The 27,798-nt window shown below is 44.1% G+C and overlaps 1 protein-coding gene across 1 annotated transcript; it reads left to right on the forward strand.

The window, feature by feature from the left end:
* The first annotated feature begins 578 nt into the window (after window positions 1–578).
* LOC104031385 (antigen WC1.1) lies at window positions 579–26,873 on the forward strand. Its single transcript, XM_075709799.1, has 15 exons — window positions 579–648; window positions 8,127–8,441; window positions 9,961–10,269; window positions 11,854–12,168; window positions 12,976–13,287; window positions 13,716–14,033; window positions 14,776–15,090; window positions 21,212–21,526; window positions 22,290–22,352; window positions 22,439–22,753; window positions 22,949–22,984; window positions 23,291–23,432; window positions 23,603–23,695; window positions 24,286–24,353; window positions 26,575–26,873. The coding sequence occupies exons 1-15, from the start codon at window positions 579–581 to the stop codon at window positions 26,871–26,873; spliced, it is 3,285 nt and encodes a 1,094-aa protein (XP_075565914.1).
* The last annotated feature ends 925 nt before the right edge of the window (window positions 26,874–27,798 follow it).

A 27,798-nucleotide genomic window follows, 5' to 3' on the forward strand; every position in this document is an offset into this window, starting at 1 on the left:
AAACCCCGAGCAGCGCTTGCCTCAAAGACAAAGCGGGTGTCATTTTTTACTCACAGAACTACTGCTAGTGATAAATACCACTTCTGTTGATTTTACAGCGAGACCACAATTGCTCCCAAGGAGATGGATGAGCTACAAATTTAGGGACTTTCTTTGCCTTTTTCTCTTCCAAAGTGATTCATAACATAAGCAATGTTCGGCATTTTTGCATCGCTTTGTCAGGTGAGAAATAACCATTTTGCATACTGCTCTGCCTGTACCACCAATGTTGGTCCCATAGTAAAACAAGACAATACCGATAATGACATCAGACACGCAATCATCCTTCATATATGGTCACAGGCACAATTTTCCGATTTTATTGGAGGTTTTGGTTCTTTCAGATTGGAGATTAATCTGTTGATAATGTCTAAAAAGGTGAACAATATTTCTATTGGTTCCTTCATGTAGTTCATGCTATCATGTGAATCTATATATTTCCTCCTTTGTAGTCATTTGTGAGACACAGAGAAACACATGCGGAGTTTGGTCTAGGCAGTGCCTAACAGAGAGTGAAGTTTCATCTGTCCACAATCAGGATGGCAACAAAAGGACATCTTTCTACTCCAGCGTTGTGGCTGCTTCTCCTCTCCATTCAGGTCTCCCTGGGTAAGTACACACTTTATTTCACATAAGGCAGTGAGATAGGAAAAGAATGTAAATTCAATATAAATAGGTTGTTATTCCATCAACCTGTAAGGCAAAGTGTCAAGAAGGGGGTTGAATACATTTCTGTCTTTGATTCAGTCTCCTTCATGATCCTGAGAGAAAGAAGGGTAAGCCATTTGTAATAGTTTTGTATTTTACTCAGACATCAGTGACTAGCCATTCTCATAGGAATTCAAGTCCAAGTTTAGTAAACAGCCAATGGAAACCAGCTGCGCAATCTTACTACTGTCTTGCCTCCCCTGTTGAGCTCTGTGTAGACAGAATGAATAACTCCAGGTCTTTTTTCAACACCAGTTAAAATGTTGTTGCTGCGCTCTGAGTCTCCAGTGGAGTTTGTCTGGGTAACATACTGTCCCCTCAGTTGATCCTGTATATCTGAAGCTTATTGCTATTTGTCTCTCTGCTTTTCTAGAGCTATGTGTACATGTTTGAAGCTAATGATGACAGCCAGATTTTGGAATCCCCATTTTTGTCTCTCTACACATGGAGGTGGCACTATGGCATTGTGACTGGTAGTCGCATCCCCATATGACAAGAACAAGACTTCGTGGTTGATACTTTGATGTAGCATGGCCCTCGTCTTAAAGGTTCTCACCAGTTGTGTGGATGCAGTCACAGTTCAAGTGGGAAGAGGAGGGCAAAGGAGTGTGAAGAACAATATAATGTGTATTTAGACATCTTTGTAGCAATGTTTGAGTGTCAGCTGATCAGTAATGTAGAAATGAGGGTGAGTTTTCTGCCAACTTCTTTTTAATAACAGGGAATAGTACCAGTGTGACTCACTGGCAGATGCAGACAAGAGTAGCTTTACCTTGACACCATCATCAGCACCTACGATCCACGTCTCTGCTGGGGCAGTACTCGCACTCTCCATGCTGCCACAGCCCCCACAGGTACCCAGAGAGGGTGCAGTGTGCAGGCAGTGCAGGAGGCATGGCCATCAGGGAGTGAATGGGCAACCTGCGTCCAAGGCAGCACGCATGTGCTGAAAACCTGCACTTAGGGTCTGGGTACAGGGATGCACGGTTCATTCTCATCCCTAGCCTACAACGGGAACCAGGTATTCAGCTGGAGCAAGCCAAATTCTGATGCCTTCTTATCCAAGCAGAACTTCACTCTGTGACTAGTACCACTGAATTCAATGAAAGCACTTGTGGGACATGCTATAGAGTGTGAGGAAATACAAAAAAGTGTGCCTGTAGGTAACATTAAAAAATCACATAAGATTGATTACAGAAAATGATAGTTTTGATTCAGGAATATTTAAATCTGTTGATTAGGTTATGCCTACCTCTGCATCTGGCCTTGCATGCTGTCATGTGTTGAAAACATCAGACACTGGATTATTTAAAAATTCAAGTGCAGAGAGGTTGATCAGTCAAGTGAGGAGCTGTTTGTTTTACTCCTGGATATGGCTAATGGAAATAGGTTAACTTCTCTTAGAAATTATTTCTCTTTTAAATGTATAGTTTTTAGCTGAGAAAACTCTTTTTTGGACTATGTTCTTCAAATAAGCTGTAGCTTGTTCTCCAGAACATCTTTCAGAAGAGTCTTAAAAGACTTATTACAGAAAGATTATACCCCTTCTGAGACTACATGTTGCAAGTAGAAAGGGATTTTGTAGCTATCAGAGGCTTGGGCTATGTATGTGAGAGACTTTCTTACTCATAAAATTTGAGGAGAGAGGACAGTTTGCAGAAAAAATATTTTTTGGAAGTTACTAGTTGTCAGTCACTTGAATAATCTCCCTTAAACTTTTTGTGTTTCCAAATCTAAATGATAGGCAGGAAATTGTGAGGAAGTCCAGCAGTGTTAGCAAAGAGGCAAAACTTTTGCCTATGTATAAGAGGTGATCATGTGTCAAAACGATATTGTCTGTGTCTGATGAAGCAGGGAAGAATCAGGCCACAGACCACATAGAGATGGAGGCAAAATTGCCTTTTAGTTGACTACTGCCAGCAGTTTACTCTGGAATGAGAAATGAAACAATGGTTAGTTACTGAAGGAAGTGGCTGCATTAGCATCAGTTCATGGGCTAAGACTGACGTACTTACAGGGAATAGAGGAATTAGATTTGGTTTCAAATGCAAAGAAAAATTATATATATTCTTGTTTCACAATCTCAAATGACAGCAAGCAGTGTGATATGTAGGAACACCTCCCTCTTTTGAGAAAGAGAGGGAAGGTGGTATTTTCCACACCAGATTGTTTTGAAAACTCTTACTGGAAAACCCAAAGCTCTTAGTGCAAATTTAATTATCTTTTGTCGCTTATCAAATGCCATCATTGAAAGGAGATGATCTCTGAGAGGTGTCTTTCTGGATTATTTGCAAGATGTGCACAGCTGCATTGTTTTCTGTTCACATCACTGCCCAGTGCTGGGTCATAATGAGTACTGCAGGCTTCTCTTGGTACCTGGTCAGGTTCTGATACCTTTCTTGCTTCCAGTGCAGTCTTACTCACTAAGAATTGTGGCTGTCTTAGCTAACTGTGTCACCTTTGGAGAGGTGACTCCTATGAGTCATGAGCTGTAGAGTTGGTATGAGGGTACAGCAAGGGCCAGCTGCTCCAGCTGCGATAACATGTCTAGCAGGGCAGGCACCTCACCAGCCAGGGTCCAGCTCTGACGAGTGGGTGGGTAGTGATTCTCCCATTAACACCTACAATAGAAACCAAATGCTTGCTAAGCATGGGCTGTGCCTATCTACCATTACTATTTGGGGTGCCTGTGTCAATGAGGACTGTTGTAAGGTAACAGTCATTAACTGCAGCCATCATCTTGGGACTTGGATCCTTAGCAATGGGTGTAGCAGCCGCCAGTACTGCCACTGAACCGAGGCCTGCCCCTTTTTTCCCACATAATCACAGTCTAGGTTTAGTGTGGATAGATTTGGGTATATCCCTGAACTCACAGCCCTTGGATCCTCTGGCTCGCTAGTTGTTATCCTTTTAAATCGTATGGTGTCACCCCCATCTCCTGACACAGGTCCCAGAGGGCTATCACGAGAAATGAATGAGGAAAACCCGTCCAGTTGCCATAGAAGGGGAGTTAGCAGCCCATTTAACTGAGTTGGAGAGAGCCCTTTATTTAAACACACTTTCCATAATCTCTTAGGCTCAGTAGTGATCGAGGGTGATTCCAAATTTCCCCTTTTTGCTTTTGTCTTTTGCATGGAGACAGGCAGCCTCTCTTCTACTACCTTTACTTTAGCTGAGGTTCTCCCCTGGTTTTTATCCTGTGGGACGTATAGTGGTAAATCTGCTAGCATATGTTGAAGGACCTCTTGGAAAGTAATACTGTTTAAGCCTCTCTTAATGGCTAAAGCTAAAGATTTTAACATCCCCTCACCTCCCTTTATGATGGGTCAGAATTGTACAGGTTCACAAATCACCTCCCAGGAATTCAGTTCTGTGGGAGGGGGTTGTCCTGTGCCCAGGACAGCAGGTGCTGGTCCTTCTAATTCAGTTTTCAGGAGGGCAGTTTGCAGGCTGGCTGCCGAGTTCGAGGGCCACATGCTTCTCCCCCCACCTTCAGCGGGATGGATAGTGTGTCCCCAGCATCGGTCGGGGATCTCTCTTCCAGATCTCTTAATTCTAGGGCACTAAACCCTCTAGTCGTTGTTGTGGAGAAAGGCAGGTTTTGTGCCCCTGCAGACATGCTCTGCTGTCAGTCCTGATTACTGGTGCCAAGAGGGCAGGGGGCAGGGAATCCTCATTACCACCTTGCCCTGAGAGGAGGGTATGCAAATCTGCTTCTTTCCAGATATCCCCATCCCAATCACCATCATATATGGCACAATAAACTTTAGTTTCCAACAAGCTCCTCCACCTCTTCAGCTTCTGCAATTATCTGGGGCTGAAGTTTTGACTCAAGCAGTCTGTTTTGCATTTCTAATTGCTTACACTTCCAAGTATGTTTCCATTTTCCTTTTCTCCATGTTTCTTTTTCAACTGTACATTTTCCTCTTTCAACACATCAATCATACCTGTTGCTGCTCTAAGACAACTGCCCAGTAGCAAGCATATAACAGCTTTCCCTTTTCCCTTATTTAACTTAAAAGAAGCCTGCCATCTGGCAAGCTCCTGCCATATCTGATCAGCCATTCACCATTCAAGTCATAAGGTTTCATAACTTATAACACGTAACTTTTAATCTGTGCACCTATGAGCAAGAAAAAAAAAGATAATTAGTAACCTAGCGAACGGTGAGAGTGCTCATCCTTCCTCCATCATAGTGCAGGCATCCCCTGTATCACACCTGGAATCATGCACGCCTCAGCAGTCTAGCTGCTGTTGGATCTGCTTCCAAGGTTTTTTTGGGTAAGCTGATGTTTTATACCTTCCAGCTTGGAGGTTTGGTCTATACCATTTCCATAAGTTAGCAGATTCTGAAGAAACTGCCAGACAAAAGGTACTGGCTGCAGGAGCCAGCACTCTGCAGGTGATAATGGCTGCATAATGGCCCTTTAACTCTTTCTGGGCACCTGTCCTGCCCATGTGGTGCTCTGGATTTGACCTAATGGCGCTGCTCTCAGCATACATCAGGCCTTAGCATGAGCTGTGTTAGCCAAAATCTGAGACGGAGTTGAGTTAACAGTCACAGATGGGGGAGAGATTTGGAAGGGTAAAAGTGAGAAAAACTCATGGGTTGAGATAAAGACCGTTTAACAGGTAAACCAAAATCTGTGTGCAGAAGCAAAGCAAAATAAGGAATTCATTTACTCCTTCCCATCAGCAGGCAGATGTTCAGCCATCTCCAGGACAGCAGGGCTCCATCACGCATAATGGTTACTTGGGAAGGCAAACATCATGACTCCAAATGTGCCCCCCTTCCTCCTTCTTCCCCCAGCTTGTCTTGATGAGCACAATGTCATACAGTATGGACTAACCCTTTGGTTAGTTGTGGTCAGCTGTGTCCCCTCCCAACTTCTTGTGCACTCCTAACCTACTCACTGGTGGGGCAGTGTGAGTCCAGAAAAGACCTTGCCACTGTGTAAGCACTGCTCAGCAATAACTAAAACATCCCTGTGTTATCAACACTGTTTTCATGAGAAATCCAAAACGTAGCCCCATACAAGCTACTATGAAGAAATTTAACTCTATCCCAGCCAAAACCAGTACAGCACCAAAGACACATGCTTCTATGACCTGTCGTCCAGCTCCAGTTGCTGGCACTTAGAACTCCATACACACACATGCACATTGAATAGAGTGACCTCACCCAGGAAAACAGTTAGAAATAGATTTTAATAAGAAGACACAACGGACAGTGCTGATTAGGTGCAGGGCATAGCCAGACAAGAATACTGACCAGCAGCCTGCTTACCCACCAATGGCTGCTTTTCACAGAATCACAGAATGGTTGAGGTTGGAAGGGACCTCTGGAGGTCATCTGGTCCAACCCCCCTGCTCAAGCAGGGCCACCTAGAGCCAGTTGTCAGGACCATGTCCAGATGGCTTTTGAATATCTCCAAGGAAGCTAACTCCACAACCTCCCTGGGTAACCTGTTCCAGTGCTCAGTCATCCTCACGGTAAAAAAGTATCTTCTGATGTTCAGACGGAAACTCCTGTGTTTCAGTTTGTGCCCATTGACTCTGGTCCTTTTATCCACTTACCCTTCTATTTTCCCATGCTTGCTCCTACCCCAACATCCTTGATCCCTCCCTTTCCCCACCTTTCATTCCTCTCCTAAACTCCCCATAATAAGCCTTCTGCAATTCCAAGATGCTGTTCTCTTGTATCCAATAGAGTATCCCATACCCTCTATGCAGTAGCCCCCTCAACCTCTAAAGTGACACAGAAAGCCCTCATGTCGATTCATCTGATGGGTTTCACACCTGGACAATGGGGCTGATCTCATTGCTGGGAGAGCCCTAGAAGGGGTCAGGGCAGGACCCTGACTGGATTATTGGGGTTCCCCCACCTGCCATTGTTCCTTTGTTCTTTGCACATGGAGACAAGCTTTCTATCATGTAACCTAACAAATGAATGCCATCCATATTGTTGTTTAATTACAACAGTGACTGGTTTTGATGGAGTTTGGCAGAAGGTTTTGGGGTTTTTTTGTTTCAGCGTTTGTTTTCACAAGTATCTACAGAAAATCATTGTCTACATCAATTAAGAATATTAACATGTTCTATGATTCTGTGAGTCTGTGTATGCTTTTTACTCAAGCAGATATGAACCTTTCTGCAAGCAAAGAATCTTTTTTATGAACAGATGTTCCAAAACTCTTGCCTTAAAACTCCTGACCAGGAAAAAAAAACTTAAGACAATTCCTGAACAAGTCCACTTTTTTCCTTTATGTATCCTTACATCTTAGGCTACCTGCTTCAGTTTTTCCAATGTTTACTGTGTCTGTGTAAGACACAGACTCAGACCTGTTCCCCTGTGTTTCTTGGGTCCTAGCAGGCCTTTGTGTAGCTTGACTTCCTAAGAACTGCTTCTGTGTCCCACCATCATTCCTGCATTCGAATGTAACAAAATTCTCCCTGTGTTTTCTAGCCTTTAAGTCCCTCTGATAAGCTACTGTATAATATTTGAAGCACCTATAGTAGCAGTCCAACACTGTAAAGCAAGAAACCAATCATTCCCTCTTCTGTCAGGCTCTTTATCAGGTGCTTTGTGATGACTATAACAAAATAATGTTATTTTGTGAGTCCACAGGTAAAAGGACTGGGAAATGTGTATCCATACCAAAGGAAAGAGGCAGACCTGGGAGCCAAGCAGGAAAAGAGGGTTCTTTGGGCATCAGCCCCACCCCAAGAGATGGTGGGGCATGAGGAACAGCAAAAAGACCTCCCTGTCTGTCTTCTGCTTATGCTGCTGCATCTCCTGAGATAGCTTGCCACCCCTCATGAGTAATTCTCTTCTCTCATGGGTACCCCTGACTAGGGGACCCCGTGGCTAGGGCAAAAGAGGTGGGAAAAAATAAAGAGTATTGGGACACTGAGTTGCAAGTAATAGTTTGCCGGAGAGGAAGAAGTTGAGGCAGACAAGGGAAATTCCTTCTTCACACCATACTGAACACAGAAATGTAGAAACTGGTGCCCAGTGAACATTTTCAGTTAGCTATCATCATGGCAGAACAACAAAGAGAAAGGAGGAGTTTCTGTTGAAGTTTTTGTGAATCACACAGCAGGGACATTACTCAGCATTTCCCAGCCCTGATAGGTCAGAAGAAGAGAAAGCTCACCTGTCATTAGAAATAACTTACATTTTAGTAGTGTGGTTAGTTCAAATTTGTAAACACAGACACAACTACCTGCAAAAAAACTTTAAGTTGGACTATTTAGAAAGGTGAACTGAGTAAGTCTGATTTAAGAGTAAATTAAGACTAATAATAATCTCTCTACAATACATAATCGCGATTAGGCACTGTCCTTTCCATAACCTTGTTCTGTCTCTGTGTATGAAGGTGCTGATGAATTGAGGTTGTCAAATGGAACTGGTCCCTGTTCTGGGAGAGTGGAAGTAAAACATGAGGAGCAGTGGGGAACTGTGTGTGATGGTGACTGGACCATAGAGGATGCTGAGGTTGTTTGTAAGCAACTACAATGCGGATCTGCTGTTCAGGCCCTTAATCGAGCTCCTTTTGGAGAAGGATCTGGACCAACATGGTTGTATCGAGTCCATTGCCGTGGTGATGAATCCACTCTCTGGAACTGCTCACATAGAGGATGGGGTGCTTTTACCTGCCCTCATTACTTTGATACTGGAGTGATCTGCTCAGGTGAGAAGTCATGCAACCTTGTGTAACAGTAAAATGCTACAAGGCTGAGATCAAACTTTGTCCTAGCTGGATAAAGCCAAGTATTATATAGAGGTAACACTTTCTCCATGGCCTTCACTCAGCCAAAGCAAGTTGCACCAGCATTAAGTCTTCTGCTGACTACAAGTGTATGTCCCCTTTGCCTGGGCACAGCAATGACATAGAATGGAAGTAGACATAGTAAATGACATAGAACAGAAAAAGAAACACTCTTTGTTTCTACCACAGCTCTCCCAGGCAACAGGAAAGCAGTAATAAACTTGTCTTTGGCCAGGAATGGGGTCTAAAAAAGCAGGTGTAGATGGAGAAGCAAGAAAATGCTGTGTTATGCCATACAACTGCCCTTCTTCTCCAGATCTTCATGTAAGCTAAGACAGGACAGTCTGCAACAGCAAACAAATCCAATGTCTATTTGGCTGCCTTCCTCTGCAAGATGCGCTTGGTTTTGCTCTTTGGATAAAGTACCATTGCAAGAGGATTCTCTTTCCCAGCTTCAGGACTTTACATTTGTCCTTTTTCATTTTTATAAGGTTCCTGTCAGCCCATTAATCCAGCCTGTCTAGATCCCTCTGAATGGCAGCTCTGCCCTTGGGGTTACTTCCCCCCACCTCTCAAACTGATAAGAGTGCACTCCATCACCTCCTCCAGGTTGTTGGTAAAGATGCTGAACAGAAAAGGTCCCAGGAAAGACCCAACAAGTGGGATTCCACTTGTTGCCAGCCTCCAGGTAGAGGGCCTGACCATCCATTTTTAACCATGTAGTTGTCCACCCACCCAGATTGTAACATAACTAGGGTTAGGACACAAGAATATTGTGCAAGACAGTGTCAAAGGCCCTGCTAAATGTGAGGTAAATGACACACGCTGGTCTCCCCTCATCCACAAATCCAGCCACTTTTATCAGAGAAAGTAATAAGGCCACACAGGCATGATTTACCCTTGGTAAATCCAAGCTGACTCTTCTTATTCACCTTCTGGTGCCCAGAAATGTGTTCCAGGAGGACTCACTCTATGTTTTTCCCAGGTACCAAGGTGAGGCTGAAAAGCTGGTAGATCTCCAAACTGTCTTTTTAGTCTTTTCTGAAGATGGGTGCAACATTTCTTCTTTCCTCTTTCTGGGGCACTTCAGCTTCCTATTAATTTGAATAATGAAGTCTCAAGGACACACACTAGTAAATGGCTATTTATTTATTTATTTATTTGGGGATTGCTACTTCTCAAGCATTTGGCAAATGTTCAAAACTTCCCTCCTTCTGTAGCTTCTCAAGGATTTAGTATTTTCACATACTAAGAAACAAGCATTCCCACACACCATTTTCTCTCTTGTCAGTGGCACACAGGAATTGCCACAATGGTTATTTAAATGTGTCAGTAGTCCTCAGAAAAGTGGCATGTGTGTTGTCCATGAAGATATGGGAGTTATTAAATTAGGTCAGTACAACTAATCCTTGATGCTGGATTTCTTGGGTTTTTTTTCCAGGTTTCTCTGGGCTGCGTCTGACTGGAGGGGACACTGCCTGCTCAGGAGATCTGAAAGTAAAGCAAAAAGAAACCTGGGCTACAGTCTGTTTTTCACACATTAATTTCAAAACTGCCTCTGTTATATGTAATGAGTTAGAGTGTGGCCAAGCTGTGGATATCTTGAGAGGCACTCACTTTGGAGACAGACATGAACTGATCTGGCAAGAAGAGTTTCACTGTGTAGGGAATGAGACTCACCTTGCACACTGTCCCAGGACACTGCACCATAATAAGATATGCTCTCATGATGCCACTGTTGTATGTTCAGGTGAGACTTTGGACTGATGGACGTAATTTACATGTGTCCTGTATGCCTTCTTTCTGTCAACCCACAGTTCAGAACCTCTGTATATTTCTGTGGTCCTCAGGGTTCTTGGGTGCTTCCCCTATCATGCCTTGAGCCATCCAGGGAAGGCCAGGAAGTAATAGAGAGCAGCCCCACAACCTCTCATTCATTCTACTGAAAGTCTGCATTTAGACAGGTGCTGTTCTAACAACTTCACTTCTGCACCAGGCACGCAGATCTCAAAAGGGCTGTAATTTCTTTTATGCTACTAGAGGTATGCACTTAATAGTGTTGAGAATTCCTTCCATGTCTTTCTCATATACATAAAAGGAGAGATGGCCAGAGCAGACAGGCAGGAACATGGAGAAATGAATTTATTTTCTGTGCTGCCAGTGTGTATGTTAATCCCTGGCACTTTGGTTGATTATAAAACTGGAAGACGCACCATACCTCCATAAGGTCAAAGGAGGCACAAGTTACAAATTTAAGTTATTTAAAAAAAAAAAAAGAAAAAGTTGTCAGAAGCCTGGATTACTTTAGTTGTGAATACCAGGTAACATTATTTAAAAACTCCATACAGTCATAGCTGCTGGGAGCTCTAAATACAGCTTATTGCCACCCACTACAAAAGTGATGATTAGACCTAGCAAACACAACGTTTTTCCTGAGGGCACAAATCAAAAGGGGTAAACTGAACATGGGACAGAGCTGCTGGCAACACCCTGTCACAACACAAGCCTGGAAAGGACTGCAGTTCACGTCCATTTCCCACTCAAAGGGCTGCAGTCTGTTTCAAGACTGCCTTGGACACTGTCCCACTGGCCATGGCAATCTAGAGTGTTGTCTGGGGAGCTGCGGCAGCCAAATGGACCAGTTAAGGTATCAGTAACTGACAGGTCTTGGCTCCTGCCTCCATCTTGCAAGTCACAGCTCAGAGCAGAAATCCAGGTCGCATTAGGGGCAGTATGATGCAAGGAGCAGGCAAGTGTAAGAAGTAACAGTGTGAGAAGATAGAGGGACTGCATGGGGCTGGAAGTAGGACACCACAGTCTTACCCATGCTGCACTTAAATTATTGTGAATATGCTGATGGGCATGGCCTGTTGTGTTCAGAGCCTTATGCTGTGGCATGGATGAAAGTTGAGAATTGCACACTGCAGTTGCTGCTTACCAGGTAATGTGAGATGACCAGCTACTCAGAGAGTGCTACTAGTAGCTCGTACTCTGAATTTCTCACGTACTCCAAATGCAACGCAATGCTGGAACTGCCTCTGCAAGAAAAGATGTTGCAAAGTAGCAGCAGTACTGGAGGGGAGGAGAGAGCAGAGCAGAGGAGGAGAGACTGAACTTAAAGAGTCAAAAGACTTTTAGTCATGTAGTGCACACTACAACATGGACAATAAAGACTTTTTTTTCAGAGCTGGCTTACGAGCATCGTGGTCTGACATGCTTCCCAGTAATGTGAGACATTGTGAGTGCTAGTTCCTTGCAGCTAGATCTCTCCTACAATTTTCAATGCAATAACACACAAAAAAAATGTTACTGCTAATATGTTTTCTTCCCACAGGCTATGGTGGATACAGGCTGGCAAATGGCAGTACCACGTGTTCAGGGAGAGTAGAGCTTCTTCATGGAGGCATGTGGGGAACCCTGTGTGACTACTTGTGGGATTTACCAGCTGCCAATGCCCTCTGCCAGCAGCTGGACTGTGGAGTTGCCCTACTGATACCAGGTGGACAGTCCTTTGGGAAAGGAAATGGATCTGTCTGGAATGGCACATTCAGCTGCAAGAAGAATGGCTCACACCTGAGAGACTGTCCTGTGAGTGTGCTAGGTCATGACGAATGCCCTGCTGGAAAAGATGCTCGTGTGGTATGTTCAGGTGAGCAGTGGAAGGGTCTAAGAGGAGAACTGAAAAACTCCTTCTCTGAGGAAAAATATGGACCCAAAATCCAGAGGGTGTCTGTGGAGCCAAGCTCCGTCTTTTGTCTGCTGCTACAGGCATTTCCAGGAGTCGAGACTGCACTTCACCTGTACCACAAAGCTGGTCTCTGTGAAATGCTCCTAGTGTCAGGGAATAGCAAGAACAGGGCTGCTCCACAAGGTAGGATGAGCCTAAGGTAGTCAGAGGGTGAGGACAACACAGGCACAATCCAAAGCATCTTCACAGAGGGCAGAGGAAGGTACTGATAAGAAGGTTGATGTTCAGTCCCAGACAAGCCAAAGTAATCAATCAGATGTAGGGTCCAGCTGGAGAGTACAGTCAGGAGTAGCAGGAGACAAGAATGGAGACAGTTACACCAGTCACATAGTTGAGGCAAGGACTGAAGGCCTGGTCCAGGTTTAAGTGAGGCCTTGGACCAGTAGCCTGAGGGTGCATAAGCTGGAGGCCCTAGGTGAGGCTGGTCAGAACAATTAAGGTCTATTGGTTCACCCAGACCCCTGAAACCTAGTGCCCCGAGTTTAAAAATTTCAAAGGGGACCAGATCCTGATTTCTAGTCATTCTTCTCAGTAAAATAGGGTGGACTGAATTCTAGGTATGAGTATGGAAGTTCCAGTGGCCCAGTGGAGTCATTTTTGCTACTGAATGCTAAGGAAAACTCATTCCCATTTTCCAGTCACTTTCAGGTCATGCCCATGAGCAGTTATGAACATGACACCTCACTACTCACTTTCTCTTATATTCAGGGTGCCCAGGGGGCAGGTTGGTGAATGGCACCACATGCTCTGGCAGAGTGGAGATCCGCCATGGAGACACGTGGGGAAGACTCTGCCGCTCCCACTGGAATTTGCAAGCTGCCAGCGTTCTCTGTCATCAGCTGAACTGTGGCTATGCAAAGTCAATCCAGACAGGAGACCATTTTGTGGACGGGAATGGGCCTGTATGGAGAGATGCTTTTCACTGTGAAGGGACAGAGTCCTGCCTGCAGGATTGTGCTCAAGTGACTTTGGGCAATCCAACCTGTTCAGCCAGGGAAGCAGCCACTGTTATTTGCTCAGGTAAGTCAGTAGTGGCCTTTTATGGGTAGTGCAACTTCAGACCAAAGCAGTGTTGATCAGATCTCACTCTGCCAAGCAAGTCTGGTGTGTCAGCCTGTCTTTAATGCCCTTTCCTTTCCCCTACCCCTCCAACCTTGGTTGCAGCATAGAAACTTCATTTAGTAGAGGGATTCACATTGTTTAGATATGACTGACTCCTCACAGGATCTAGTCTTTGAGCTGGGGGGGTCTTTCTCACTTCCCATTGCAGACCCTTGTGTGCATGAAAGTAAACAAAGCCTGAACAGAGGCTGTCTCTAACCAGTGGTGAGAATTATTTTTTTACCAACATAGAAATTTGTCTTCCATCTCTCTCCTGCATGTTATTTCTACTGCAGTTAAGAGCAGTAGATGTTATTCAATACATGTTCCAACTCTCTTGAGCCCAGGTCTTGCTGAATCACTCAGACTCTCAGGTGGCGAGAGCCGCTGTGATGGGCGAGTTGAGATCTCACTCCATGGCATGTGGAGCAGAGTCCTGGATGATGACTGGGACATTAAGGATGCTCATGTGGTATGCAGACAGCTCCAATGTGGAATTGCCAAGAAAGCCTATTACCTCCCAAGGTCTGAGCGAGGCATGGGTCTTGTTGCCTTAAGAAGTGTCCAGTGTGCTGGAAATGAGACTCAGCTGATGCTCTGTAAGACCTCCCATTCTCAGAGAGTGTCAACAGGAGTTGCTGAAGACGTCGGTGTGATTTGCTCGGGTGAGTTACTGTGTGAAAGGTACAGAATGCTTCCTAGGGTTGTCTCTAGCCCACCTTGTGCTGTGGTCTCACCAGATCTTAAATAGTCATGGGTCTGAGCTTGTGATATGCACCAGCTTGTGTAATCTAAGGGACAAATTATAGTTAAGGAAGCAAGTGTAAATTGCATAATGCTTTCATCTGAATTTCTTAAAGAATTTATCTCGCAGAATTGAAAAGAAATAATGGAATACAGAAGCCATAAGAACACCAATTTGGCCATGACTGCCACACATTCTGACTGTCACTTGGGAATCAAACAGGTTTTATTTTGTGACATTTCTATATTTATAGATACCTGCAGCCTTTCTAAAGTAAATTAGAACTGTTTCTACTTTGCTTTTATTTTGTAACCCATCTGTAACAGAAACTGTCTGTCTCTGTCTAACTATATGAGTTTAGATAGAAAACAGCTTCTCCAGATTTATCAGATAAGGTGATCTCTGCATATACTTAGTATGACTAGACACTCCTTCTTGTTTGCAACATCTCACAGAAATTATTCAAACATTTACCTGATGCAGGAGTAGGCCTTTCCCTTTATGCAGTTTTAGCATCACAGGAGTTCTGCCCAAGAAACCATAACAGAAGAACTAGAATATGACAAGAACATGATGCCTTAAAAGTGCTTTAAACCTACAGCCATAATGCTGACCTGTGCATTACCATATTGCATGTTGACAGCTGCGTTGTCTTCCTGCAGGTAGCAGACAGATCAGGTTGGTGAATGGAACAAAGCGCTGTGCTGGGAGAGTAGAGCTTTATCATGATGGCATCTGGGGCACCATCTGTGATGATAACTGGGATCTATCAGATGCTAATGTTGCCTGCAAACAGCTGGGATGTGGACATGCCATCAAGGCATTTGTCTCTGCTCATTATGGCGAAGGCTCGGGACAGATCTGGCTGGATGATGTGAACTGCACTGGGGCTGAATCTGATCTCTGGGCATGTCCTTCTAGGGCATGGGGCCAGCACAACTGCCAACACAAAGAGGATGCTGGAGTCCTGTGCTCAGGTGTGTTTAGAAAATCCTTTTCTGAGCCTGTGGGTTGAAAGGGGAGGGTTACATGAAGGGGAAGCAGGGAATAGTGGAGACTTGCTTGGACAGCCTCTTGCTCTCTTGACTACAAGCACAGTTGGTCAGCACATCACCTTGGTCCCACCAAGATGCAAAGGGTCTACAGAAGTCCTTATTTTGCATTAGCACACACACAAAAGATGTGTGGTGGGGTGGGATATTTGGAGGGTAAATTGGACGGTTTCCATAAAGATTTCCACAGCAAGGGGCTGTGGGTGTTCCTTGTGCGGGAGGAGGTCATCAACTGCCATGTGCCTGTTACAGTCAGTTACAGCTGGCTCTGAAACCAACAGAAACAACCCACTGTGCACCAAAGCATCAACCAATCAGGGGAGAATATGGTGGCTCTGCTCATGCATATTTAAGACAGAGTGGCAGCTGCAAGAGAGAGGAGAAATGAAGGAAAAGTGGAAAAAGGCACTGCTGGGGATGTGACTGGAGACATTGTTTCCATGCCAGGGGATGTATGCCTCTGAGAGGCCTGTGGCCTGTGGATACGCCACACTGGAACAGAAGGGACTGCAGACTGTGGAGGACCCACGGTGGAGCAGGAACAAACCCTGAAGAGGACTGCAGCCTGTGGACAGCAGTTGGTCAGCCACGTTACACCAAGTACAAATCCTGAAGGGACTGCAACCTTTCGAGAACCCACAATGGAGCAAATACAACCCCTGAAGGGACTGCAGCCTGTGAAGCATCCATGCTGGAGTAGAGGAAAATTAATAAAAACCAAGGAGCAGCAGAAAAAACCCACAACCTCCTGCACTGCCACCCTCACTGAAGGAATTGGGAGGGAAAACAAAGGAAGTTGGGATTAATGGAGTGGATCAAAGATGTTTACCTAGGTGTTTGTTTAATTGTTAATGTTTTTGATTTTGCCCTCATTACCTAAAGCAATAATTAAGATTATGTTAGGTGCAAAAAATAAAATCAAGTTAAATTTCCCAAGTGGAAACTGTTTTGCCCATGACAGCAGACAGTAAATGTGGGAGACACTGGCAACACTAGTACCTGGCATGCCGTGGGACTGGAATAATTGTAGTGATTTTGAAGCTCCAGAGAAGCCTTGATTCTGATATTGGAAATTTATCTTGTTGTGGTGTCGAGTAAATGGTACACCCATTTTTGGGGCAGGAGGTGGGGCAGGAGAAGGGTACGAGCTATGTGTAAACAGGTGGGAAATGGAGAGTGTGACAGACCTTGTTGGAGGGGAATGTGATTGGCAAGAACTCCAGTGGCCTGGAGCCTGGCTATTTTTGTCTCCAGGAATATCAGCCCAGGAGATGCAAAGGGGTTATGTTGCCTGTGAAACCCCAAAAGAGTGGTGTGTTTCTTTGCTGTGGGTACACCAGAGCCTACCATGTGCTCACAGCAGGGCTTCAAGAGGCACTGGGACAGCTTAGCAGAGCTGGGGAATCTAGTTGATGGTCTCTGTCAGTGTAATGGTCTGGTAAATTGATGTTAATTAGTGCTCAGCACAAAAGGGAGGATTCTGGTCAGAAGTTAGCAGCTAGTAGCACTGAAACGGTCAAATGGCAAGCTTCAGGCTGCTTGTGGGAGCACCTACAGCTTAGATTGACTGACCTGGCGGGGCACCCTGACACCTTGGGAGGGGAAACCAGGGGATTATGATTAATTAAAAGATTAGTCCATTCAGGCCGCTGTAGTTACAGTAATTAAGAAGCCCTACAGAAAAGGGTACACTGTTCCCCAGGCTGTGACCACTCACTGGGTCTTTACTCTGAGTGTAAATTAATGGAGAAATGTGGAGAAACTTACAGTCACTGCTCCAGAGGCAGGCCTCTGCAGTGGTTAGGGCACTGCTGGGACACCAGAGCAGGAGAGATACAGCTGAAAGCTTGAGACAGCAGGACTTTGGGGAGTTCGGGGCATAAGCTACTTGTAAAGACTGTACTGCACAACGTAGGAGGCCTTTGGGATCAGTTTATGGAGAGATACATTGAGCAGTGCTGATCCTACAAAAAAAATACTCCTTTGAAAGGACTGGGAAGAAGGGGATAATCAACTGCAGTTTCCTGGACTGCTGGAGTGTGGTTACAGGCAAAGGGAGAGGGACTCTGGAAAGCTTGTGATCACTAATGCTTGAAATCTCCAACAGCTAGGCACAATTACTAATGCCCCTCTGGTACAACCTAGTGGGATGCCCTGTTGATCAAGAGGTGACCTATGTATACGATTCTGGAGTGAGGATGCCAGAAGAAGAGTGCAAGCCTAGCAGTGCAGACAAGGATGCTGCTGAGGATCATGCAGTTTGGTCAACCTCACGAAAACTACACACTGACATGTAAGGTTGTGTCTGAAAGAAAAGGGAGACAATACAAGAGACTGGGAGGAAAAGCCCTTCATAGACCTAGCATTGTGAGCACAGGAGAGAGGTGAGAGTTTATCCAAACAATTCCCTTCTGCCAGCCCCACTTCTGGACCACATACTGCTCTGACAACTGATTTGAACTTACTGCACTGGGGGGTTTTCCCCTGGCCTGACAGTGGATGAAGTTAACCAAAGTTATTAGACTGTCCAGATGTAGGTGGCCAGGCACCCTTGCCTCAACAATGTTGTGTGCTGGTCAATACCTAATGATAGCGGTGCTCAGTGCACCTTATTGTCCCCTCTGTGTAGCAGTAGATAAACAAATAGTTCTTGGAGTAACTGGAGGAGAAACACGCCCAGCTCTGGAGGAAGGGAACCTAAGCTTGAATAGATGGGTTTGGTACACCTTATTTGCTGCCACTGACCCTACTGCCCCTGTCATCCTTCACATTGACTTTCTTGACCACCGGAGATAGATGGATGGATGGGACAGAAAGGCTTCAGATTTTTTGGAGTAGGCAGTGTGACTTGCACAGGTGAGAACCAGCTATGGGACTACCCAGGACTCTCTAATCACCCAAACATTGCTGAATTTGCTTAAATAGACACAGGTGTCAGTCCTTTGGCAATCCAAGTAATTTGCTAAAAGCAGTATCAAACTGACCAAAGGGCCACCAATAAAATCCCCAAAATAATTGTTTCCCTTGAAAAACAAGGGGTGGTCTTAAACACACAATCACCTTACAACAGTCCTGCTTGACCTGTATGGAGGTCTGCTGGAGAATGATGGTTTACAGTAGACTTCAGAGCTCTGAATGAAGTCACACCCCCATTACCTGTTAGAGTTCCAGATACGTTGCAGCTCTTGTATGAGCTAGAAGCTAAAGCATATATCTGGTATGCTATAACTGATATTGCAAATGCTTTTTTTTCCAATTCCACTGGTCAAAGAACCAAGACCTCAGTTTGCCTTCACCTGGAGTGGTGTGCAGTACATCTGGAACCACTGTCCCAAGGGTGGAAACACAGCCCTTGCTATCTGCCATGGCATCATCCACCAATATTTAAAGCAACAGAATTCCAAAGAACTTTCCTCTACCTTGATGATGTATTTGACTGGAGGAACAACTCCAGAAGTACTAAGTAAAGGACTGTAGGTAATCATTACCTATTACCATTTGCCATGAAGCACTCCGAAGTAAAAAGGCCCTCTCAAGATATACAGGTTTTAGGCATGCAAAATGGATGCAGATACATACCAGCTGACCAAATTGCTTGGATAACCACCATGGACCTTCCCACAATAAACAAGAACCCAGGCTTTCTTGGGCATTACTGGATTTTGATGTATGCACACCCCTGGTGATAGCCAATTGACCAAACCCACATATCAAGTGACTTGAAATAAGCCTCATTTTGAGTGGGAAGAGGAACACCAGCAAGCTTTGGAGATGATCAGCAGGAGACAGTCCATGCCATGGCATTAGGACCAATATGGGTAGGTAGCAATGTAAAAAAATTGTTATATACACATGCAGGAAAGAAAAGCATCATATGGAGTCTGCGGCACTGAGCATCTCAAGAAATGAGAGACACTGTTGGCACTCTAGTGTCAGAGACACAAAGGAGCAGAAAAAAACTACTCCTCTCTAGAGCAAGAAGTCCTAGCTGCATATGCAGAGGGTGTCTGAGTGCCACTGAAGTGAGTGCAGAGCAGTCACTGTGGTTATGCCCTAGACTAGCTATGCTGAATTTTAAGTTCAAGGATTCAAAACCACTGAGGGAAGAGCAACCACAACTTCATGGCAAAAATGGCTATTGGCCCTTTGCCAATCTGCACATATTGGTTCAAGCTCCAGACCAGGATTAGTTGAATTTACTAAGTCAATGGCCAGCAATCAATAGTATGAGGAAGACCAAACACCTCTGACTGTCGAAGCCGTAGCATATGATGAATTAAGTACTGAAAATAAACAACAGAGTTTGTTTACTGATGGAACCTGTAAAATCACAGCAGGAAACGGGAGGTGGAAATCCTTGAAATACCTCTACGGGAGAAGCTGCCATCTGGAAGGAGACTTGCAGAAGTCTGAAAGGCCTTGAAAACAGCCTTGGAACATACTCAGGAGCATCAACAGACACATGTATACAGACTCCTGGATGGTGAATAGTGTGGTAAGGAAATGGCTTGAAGAATGAAATTGTGATAACTGGCAGCAGTGAGGAAAAACATTTTGAGCAGAAGTATGGAAAGTAGTACCACAGCTGCTTGAAGAAAGACCTGCTTAGTATGTCACTCTAATAATGCACATATCCCAAATTCAAAGGCAACTCAAGAAGACAAACACAGCAACCAAGCTGACCAGCTGGCTCAACCTGTCAGTAGAGATGTGGGATGAAAGCATAGAGAAAACCTTTTTTTAGATAGATGAGCCTAGGAAACTGCTGAGCATGCTGTGAGGGATTGAGGACAGAGAAGCCTGCTTAGGCTTGTCCTGGGAAGACATAATGCAAGCAATTAGGCAGTGTGATGTCTGTGGAATAACACAACATACAGCGTGAACAATGAAACAGTAGGCACAGTGAGAGAAATGAATGTCTGGAGATGCCTGGCAAATGGATTATATAGACCAACCCCTTCTGCCCCAGCAACACTGGCAGATGCTATGTTCTCATAGTGCTAGAGTATCACGAGGGTGGCTAGAAGCTTTCCCCACTCAGACAGCAAACACAGGTCGCACCCTAGAAGGAATAAACAAACATCTGTTGGCACAGAATGCCGTGTAGGCAGGAATCAGACAACGTAAGTCATTATAAAAGTACAACCATTCAAGAATGAGTAGAGAGGGTTTGGGTTGGTTTGGGAAGCCTGCAACAGCTGAAATCCCTAAGAAAGTGGTCTCTATTGTTTGAAGAGCAGGGTTTACCTACTGGTTGGTCTTTGGAAAAAGAACAATGAAATGTGTGCCTTTACATAAAGTAAAGAGAAGACAGTAATCTTACTTTACCTCATAAACAATGTTCTTGTTCATGTGTTTTGCAGGGACAAGGTCTGAATCTTGTAATAAATATATGTTGAGATTGGTATGATGTTAACTCCTATAATGTGGTTCCCAGAATGAAAGGTAGCATTTTTATTGACTATATGCACACATTGTTAGAATGTAAATACCTATTGTCTGGGACTAAGGGTAGAGTTTATAATGCATGTATTTTATGACTATGATGATGTAGAGTTTATAATGAATGTATGTTCAAACACTTCTTAAATAGGTGTTTCACAGAGGTGAGGGGTGAAATATATTGGCTACAACTGGCAGGGTTTCAGTCACTGGAGGCTGCAGGGGTGCCCTGCGCTTCTGCAGGGGAGCTATTCCAGCTGGCTCTGAAATTGTTTGTAAACAAGTCACTGCACACCAAAACTTCAACAAATCAGAGGAGCACATGGCCCCTGCGCTTCAACATACTAAAGAAACATGCCTGCAGCTGTGGGGGTGGCCATCACTGTTGTTTGTTGATGTAGATGCTGGTGAATGCTGGCTAAGCAGAGAGGATCACTGTATGACTTTTGGGTTTAAGTGTCTGTCACTTTTAGAGTGGTTTCCTCTGGCACTTTCTCATTCAGAGTGAACAGGACTGTTAGCAGATTCTGGGTTTCGCTCATCACAGCCAAGTTCCTAGCAGAATCAGGCCCCTCTAATCCCATTTTTATGTCTTCACTTCTAGAGTTCCTGGCTCTGAGGCTGGTGAATGGCAATGACTGTGCTGGACGGCTAGAAGTTTTCTACAATGGCACATGGGGGAGCATTTGCTCCAATCATATGTCTCAACTCACTGCAATAACTGTATGCAAACAGCTGAACTGTGGAGATGGTGGGGAAATTGCAGGAGACTTCAAATATGGCAGAGGTTCTGGGCCCACATGGCTGGACCACATTGAGTGTACTGAGCAACATAGCTCTCTCTGGCAATGTCAGTCAGACCCCTGGGATCCTCAGTCATGTGATAACCGAGCAGAAGAGACCCATATTTCTTGCACTGGTAATTAGAAATGCATCTGTACAGGACTGCCCAGACATATATGCATAACCCTATGCATGCATATATGGACATTGTAGTAATTACCTCACGTTCATTTGTTATCTGGTATATATTATTTCTAGTTTCATGCAAATGGCACAAACATTTTTCTTTGTCTATATTCTTGATGTAAATGAGTGAATTAAAATTACATGAGTGTCACCGAGTGCGGTTACCCAGTGGAAATCCCAAGGAAGTCCCTGATAGGATGGTGCCATTGCATATTTTTAAAGCAAAAATCTATGATACAAAGTCAGTCTGTGAGATCTGAGTTAGAATCAGACTTCTCAAGAAGTCTAGAGGCATGTATGTCTTTCTACACATCTGGAGGCATATCAGTGCATATCTACATGTACGCATGTGCATGCACATAACCATGGACAAGTGTATGAATTAGTTCAGTTCTAAAGGTCCATTTCTAATGCCTGCTCTTAGGACAGTATTTCATACCTGTGGGTTCTCACTATAATGTAAATTAATTGTAGATGACATTCAGATCTCCTGAAAGGGATTGCAGCTGCCTCACACAAGAAAGAAAGCACAGTCATCAGAAAGATTATTTAATTCACAGCAATAGTCAAACAGTGATCCACTAAGTACTAAATAGGCCATATATATATAATAGGAAAAAATTATTTTGATTATTAATTTTCAGGCATTTTATACTCCCTCACTCTGTTCAGAGAATAATAAAATTATTTACTTCAGTATTTAAATTCTGCAGAAAGAAAAGAGGCAACGTCTCCAGCCACATTTGCTGAGTGTCCAAACTCTACAAGTTGTTCAGGTACCTCTACCTCTTTCTTTCTCTTTATTTGTCCCTACAGACCTTCCTGCTGTTTCAGCAATACACAAGATTTCTGTGTTTTGCAGACAGGGAGAAGTTACGAGTCGTAGGAGGAGAGAATGGATGTTCAGGCAGAGTGGAGATTTGGTACCAAGGTTCTTGGGGAACAGTCTGTGATGATTCCTGGGACGTGGCAGATGCTAATGTTGTATGCAGGCAGCTGGGTTGTGGATCTGCTGTGTCTGCTCTGAGTGAAGCTGCCTTTGGTGAAGGGACTGGTCCCATCTGGTTGGAGAAGGTGCACTGTAAAGGAACAGAGCTGTCTCTTTGGGACTGTCCTGCCAAGCCCTTGTTCAGCAAAAACTGTGATCATAAGGAAGATGCTGCTGTGAATTGCTCCGGTTAGTGACTGGTCCTTTGGTTCATTACACAGATCTGGGAAGGAGGCGGATAGAGGAATATTATGTCAGCTGTACATCACAGTGACTAGCCCCTTCACAATTTTGACTGCAGAAACCTCACAAATTATGTGAAGATGTTCTCCCTATTTTTCACACTTGCCTCTTCCTTAATCTGGACTCGCCTTCCTTTTGCAGGTATGACAGACACCACAGCATCGCCCACTAGAGCAGGTAAAACATTCCTTCTTCCCTCTTTCCTTGTCCCATCAAATGAGGATTTAATGTCCCTGCCACTGCACAGCAGGTAAATCAGCAGTATATTCCAGCTCATCAGAAAGCATCTCCTGCAGCCTTTTGTAAAGGAGAGCCGAGTGGCACTATCCCCAGCTGCTGAATTCTAGCTGGTTGAGCAAGACCAACAATTGGGCAGCAGGTGACCTGCCTCACCCAGCTAGCATGGGCACAACAGGAGGCTACAGAGGAGCAGCCCTTTGGGTCACCTGATTCTCTACCTGTTGGTTCTTCATTTCCATTCAGATCCTCCCCGCCGCCCTGCAACAGACACTATAAGAATTTCAACACCTGTCATCCTCTGCATTGTCCTGGGGGCTCTTCTCTGCCTGGTCCTTGCCATTCTTGCTGGACAGATCCAAAGTGCCAGGGCACAGCAGAGAGGTAGGTGGCAGTGAAAGAGCCCAGCAGTGCTTATCCTCAGCACCTCTCGGTGACTTTCTGGGTACCAACCAGGCCATGTAGACCCCTTTAGGTCACTTCTCCTTTTCATGACCCCAGCCTGGGTATGAGCAGAGACTGTGTGACTGATCATTGCCTTTTACTTTCAGGTTCCAGACTATCCTATAACCCTTTCTCTGAGGCTGTCTATGAAGAGATCAGCTATAACCTGATGAGGGAAAAGCAGGGCACGACTGGCTTCTCAGGTCTGTGTGTCTTGCTCTTTTCAAGGGAAAATTCTACCTGGTGGCCCAGATCCCAGTCTGATACTTTGCAGTTCCCAAATCTACTGGGAAACTGAAAATTCCTAGATTTGAGGAGAGGGGATTCCAGCCCACTGGACTCTGCCAATTCCTCTCCTAGGGACAATTCACTTTATGCTGTCCTCACTGCAGCCATAGATCAGTATAGGTCAAACAAACAAACAAACCCCAACAAATAATAATAAAAAAGCTTTCGCTGCAATTATTTAAAGCAGGAGCAAATAAAGGAATAATTTGTATCTCCCTCCCAGTAGCTATGTGTCTCTGTAGGCTTCCTCCTGTTGAATCCTTTTCTCCCTTCGTGGCTTGCCTCCCGCATGAGCCATGAGAGGTGTTATGGGGTCCCTGAGGGCTTCTTGGCTATTCCACTGTAAGCACTTTACCTTGCAGGAGTAATAATGACTGCCCAAGAATCTGCTTGACTTGGATGTTATTACTGTAGCCTACTCTTTTCCTCGTGATGCAGTCTTAGCAGCTAAGGAGAGTTTAATCTGATATCACACTCTTTCTCATTTGCCTAGATTCTCATTCACAGAGTTCAAAAACAAAGGCACAGTTTTATAGCAGGGACAGTGATGAAGAAAATGGTCCTGGAGCTACTCAAGGTAACAGAAGATGGGGATCCTACAAAGAAAGAGACCCAAAATCAGGGTAGCTTTTAATTTCCAAACCATTATTGGTGATTAAAACTTTTTTCTTGCTGCAGTTCATGCCTATTAGTGATTTTCTGATATGAACCAAAAATTCTTGTTTAACTCTTGTGGTGGAAGAATGTCATGCAATCTCATATACAAGTGCTAGTCTTCTATATGAGAATTTGAAAACAAATGTTTGCTGGTAGTATTGCACTCTTCAAGGATCCACTCACATGAATCCAAAAATTTGACAACTGCTTCTCCCAGAAATTGCAACTGTAACAGCGTGTAAGCTGTTGCTTCTTTTCTGAGATAAATAGGGAGAATTAAGACAGAGGAAAAACATTCTCCAAATAAGAACATTGGCATACCATTGGAGCTGATTAGTGAATTTTAATCTGAGTGATCTGAAGAAAATGCAGTTTGCCAGATGTGGGGTTTTTTTTAATTTGAAAAGCTGAGGGAGAGCAAGTGTTTGGAGAAGAATTGCATCTTCCTGGAGCCGACCAAAAGGCTCTCTTAGCTATTGCCTGGTCTCAGAGAGTCAACTGCCAAAGGCATGAGCAGTTTTAGACCTCAGCTGCCCATATCCCTGAATCTCTGCTGTGCTATGTCTTTAATTTTATTTTCTATTGTTTTCTTGCATTAAGGGGTTTTATTATTTAAAATTAAACTAAAAGCTTTTCTTTCCCTTACTTGCTTTGAAATGCTCATCAAGAAGGCAATTATTCCAAATAAGACCTCTCTTTCTTATTCAGATTGAATATTGAGTACTAGGTAAAAAGTCAAATAAGAGTGCTTTAACTGACTTTTAATTTTATGTATGTATTATTTTTATGTCCATGTGTGTAGGTATATACTATAAACCAATGAAAACTAATATTCCCTGTGGGATGGCTTTCAGTTAGGTACAGACCATAGAGCTAGTTGCCCCTGAGGAATTAGAGAGCTGGCTACTCACAGAACTGAGTTTGATGGATGGATTATTCAATTAATTAGGAATTTGCTGGATGGCCACATCCAAAGAGTTGCAGTCAACAGCTCAATGTCCAAATGGAGATCAGTAACAAGTGGTGTCCCTCAGGGGTCTGTACTGCGACTTGTACTGTTCAATATCTTTACCACTTATGTAGATAGCAGGATCAAGTGCACCCTCACCAAGTTTGCAGATAACACCAAGCTGAGTGGTGCTGTTGATACACTTGAGGTTTGAGAAATGGGCAAATATGAACCTCACCTCATGAAGTTCAACAAGGCCAAGTGCAAGGTTCTGCACCTGGCTCGGGGCAATCACCAGGATCAGTACAAGCTGGGGGATGAAGGGATTGAGAGCAGCCCTGTGGAGAAGGACTTGGGGATACTTGTGGGTAACAAATTGGACATGAGCCAGCAATGTGCACGTGCAGCCCAGAAAGCCAACCATATCCTGAGCTGCATCAAAAGAAGCATGGCCAGCATGTCGAGGGAGGTGATTCTGCCCCTCTACTCCACTCTGGTGTGTACAGCATCTGTCTGCCACCTGGAGTACAGCATCCAGCTCTGAAGTCCTCAGTACAGGAAAGACATGGACCTGCTGGAGCAGGTCAAGAGGAGGGACACAAAAATTATCAGAGGGCTGGAACACCTCTCCTGTGAAGAAAGGCTGGGAGATTTGGAGGTGTTCAGCCCAGAGAAGAGAAGCAGAACTGCAGATATTTTTCTCCAAAGGTTTGGCCTAAGTTTGTAGCCACATGTCCATAGGCAAATGGCCAAGGGTAGCTACTTAGCAAGACCATTTCAGAGAAATTTAACAGAAGGTGGTTAAAACAATGAAAAGACAAGGAAGCAAGTGCTACACAGAGATAAACAAGGAGTGATTTGTCATTGTGCAGTTATGAAATGCAATGGGGAAGCTAACTCTGAAACAAACCCTGTCACTAACTGCCTCCTTCCCCAGATCTTCTTCCCCCTCCTGTCCCTCCTCCATGTTGATTTTTGCTTTCTACTTGTTACAGCAATGTATAACAATTATTGGAGCTATATCATTGTTGTCTGGAATACCTTAGAGTCTTTAGGAAGATTCCTGGTTTCTTATCATTCATTATCATCATGATAATGTCAGTATTACAGGCCCCTGTCGCTGGACCATCAGCTACTGCTCTCTCTAGTGGAAGATCTCTCCCTGTTACAGTTAATACCTGTACTGTTCCAGAGCTCTCTCCACTGCCTGGAAATACCCTGGAAGATGGTTATGATGATGGGACAGAAGCTCCTGGACCTAAAGATGCTTCTCTTTCAGAGCAGAATGAACATGAAATCATTGAGATCCCTGAAGAAAGTGACAGAAACAAGGATTCATGGACAGGTGAGGCCAGAAGAGCAGGGCTGTTAGTTTTCCTAATTTGTAGTTACTGTACTGAACTCAGGGAAAATCAAGGTGGAGGGTACCTCAAGGGATCACCTAGGATTTATCTAACCACTGTCAGGAAGGAACACTATCTACCTACATGAAGAGTGTAGGTTAGATGTTTGTTATTCTCTTCTTACAGCCACTCGGTAGCAGTGTTCCCACAACCTCTGCAGGTAATCTACACTCATGCTGTGTTTTCCTTACAGCTATAAAATTCTTGCCTGTGGCCTAACCTAAGTTTTCACTGCTGCAAATTAAAATTGTTACTTCTTACTCTAATGACCATGGGGATAGAGGAGTTGCATTCACCTTTGTAACAGCCTCTTAAGTGCTTGAAGACTGTTAATATATCTCCCCTCTGTTCTGTTTTGTATTTAGTTTCTCTAGACTGCAGCAACCTAAATTAGTCAATTTTCTACACAGGTCCTGTTGACTAGACCTCTGCACATTCTGTATGTCTCCACCCAGGCTGTGTCAGTAGGTCCCTATCTTTCAAAAAGTGTTTCAAAACCAAAATTTTACAGTATTTCTGTACAGCATGATACTAAGACCTTACTAGTGTCAGGTAGAGCAGAAGGACTGCTTCATATGTCTTACAGGATATCCTTCTGTTTATGCATGCCAGTGTGAGGTCTCCCTTTTTTGCAACAGCATGACACTTCTGATAGTGCTCAATGTCTGCTCTGTAAAATACTACATTAGACATCAATCTTCCTATTTATGCAGTTGATTGTTTCTTCCTTCATTTGTAGTCTTCTAAGCATCCTTATTAGATTTCATTCTATTTTCATCAAAACTTTGCCAAGACCATTTGAATTCTAATATAGTATGGTTATCCTCTGGAAAATGTAGTAAAAACATGTTTATTTTATCTTAGGACTTAATAAAAATACTTAGTTGTATGTAGGGCTGTCAAAGAATCTTACCTGATACAGTGAGCTACACTAAGAATACCACTTTTGACTGAACTTGTACCCAGTCTACAAAGGTTTGAGTTAGACCATATTTCTCTAGTTTACTTGTAAA

The sequence above is a fragment of the Pelecanus crispus genome, chromosome 1 (assembly GCF_030463565.1).
Source record: "Pelecanus crispus isolate bPelCri1 chromosome 1, bPelCri1.pri, whole genome shotgun sequence".
NCBI lineage: Eukaryota > Metazoa > Chordata > Aves > Pelecaniformes > Pelecanidae > Pelecanus > Pelecanus crispus.

Bases quoted from the DNA above. Each gene is read 5' to 3' on its own strand.
- LOC104031385 (XM_075709799.1), top strand. From the start codon at position 579: ATGGCAACAAAAGGACATCTTTCTACTCCAGCGTTGTGGCTGCTTCTC. The intron at 8,442-9,960 runs GTGAGAAGTCAT...TTTTTTTTCCAG, and splicing joins TACTGGAGTGATCTGCTCAG to GTTTCTCTGGGCTGCGTCTG. The intron at 22,754-22,948 runs GTTAGTGACTGG...TTCCTTTTGCAG, and splicing joins TGCTGCTGTGAATTGCTCCG to GTATGACAGACACCACAGCA.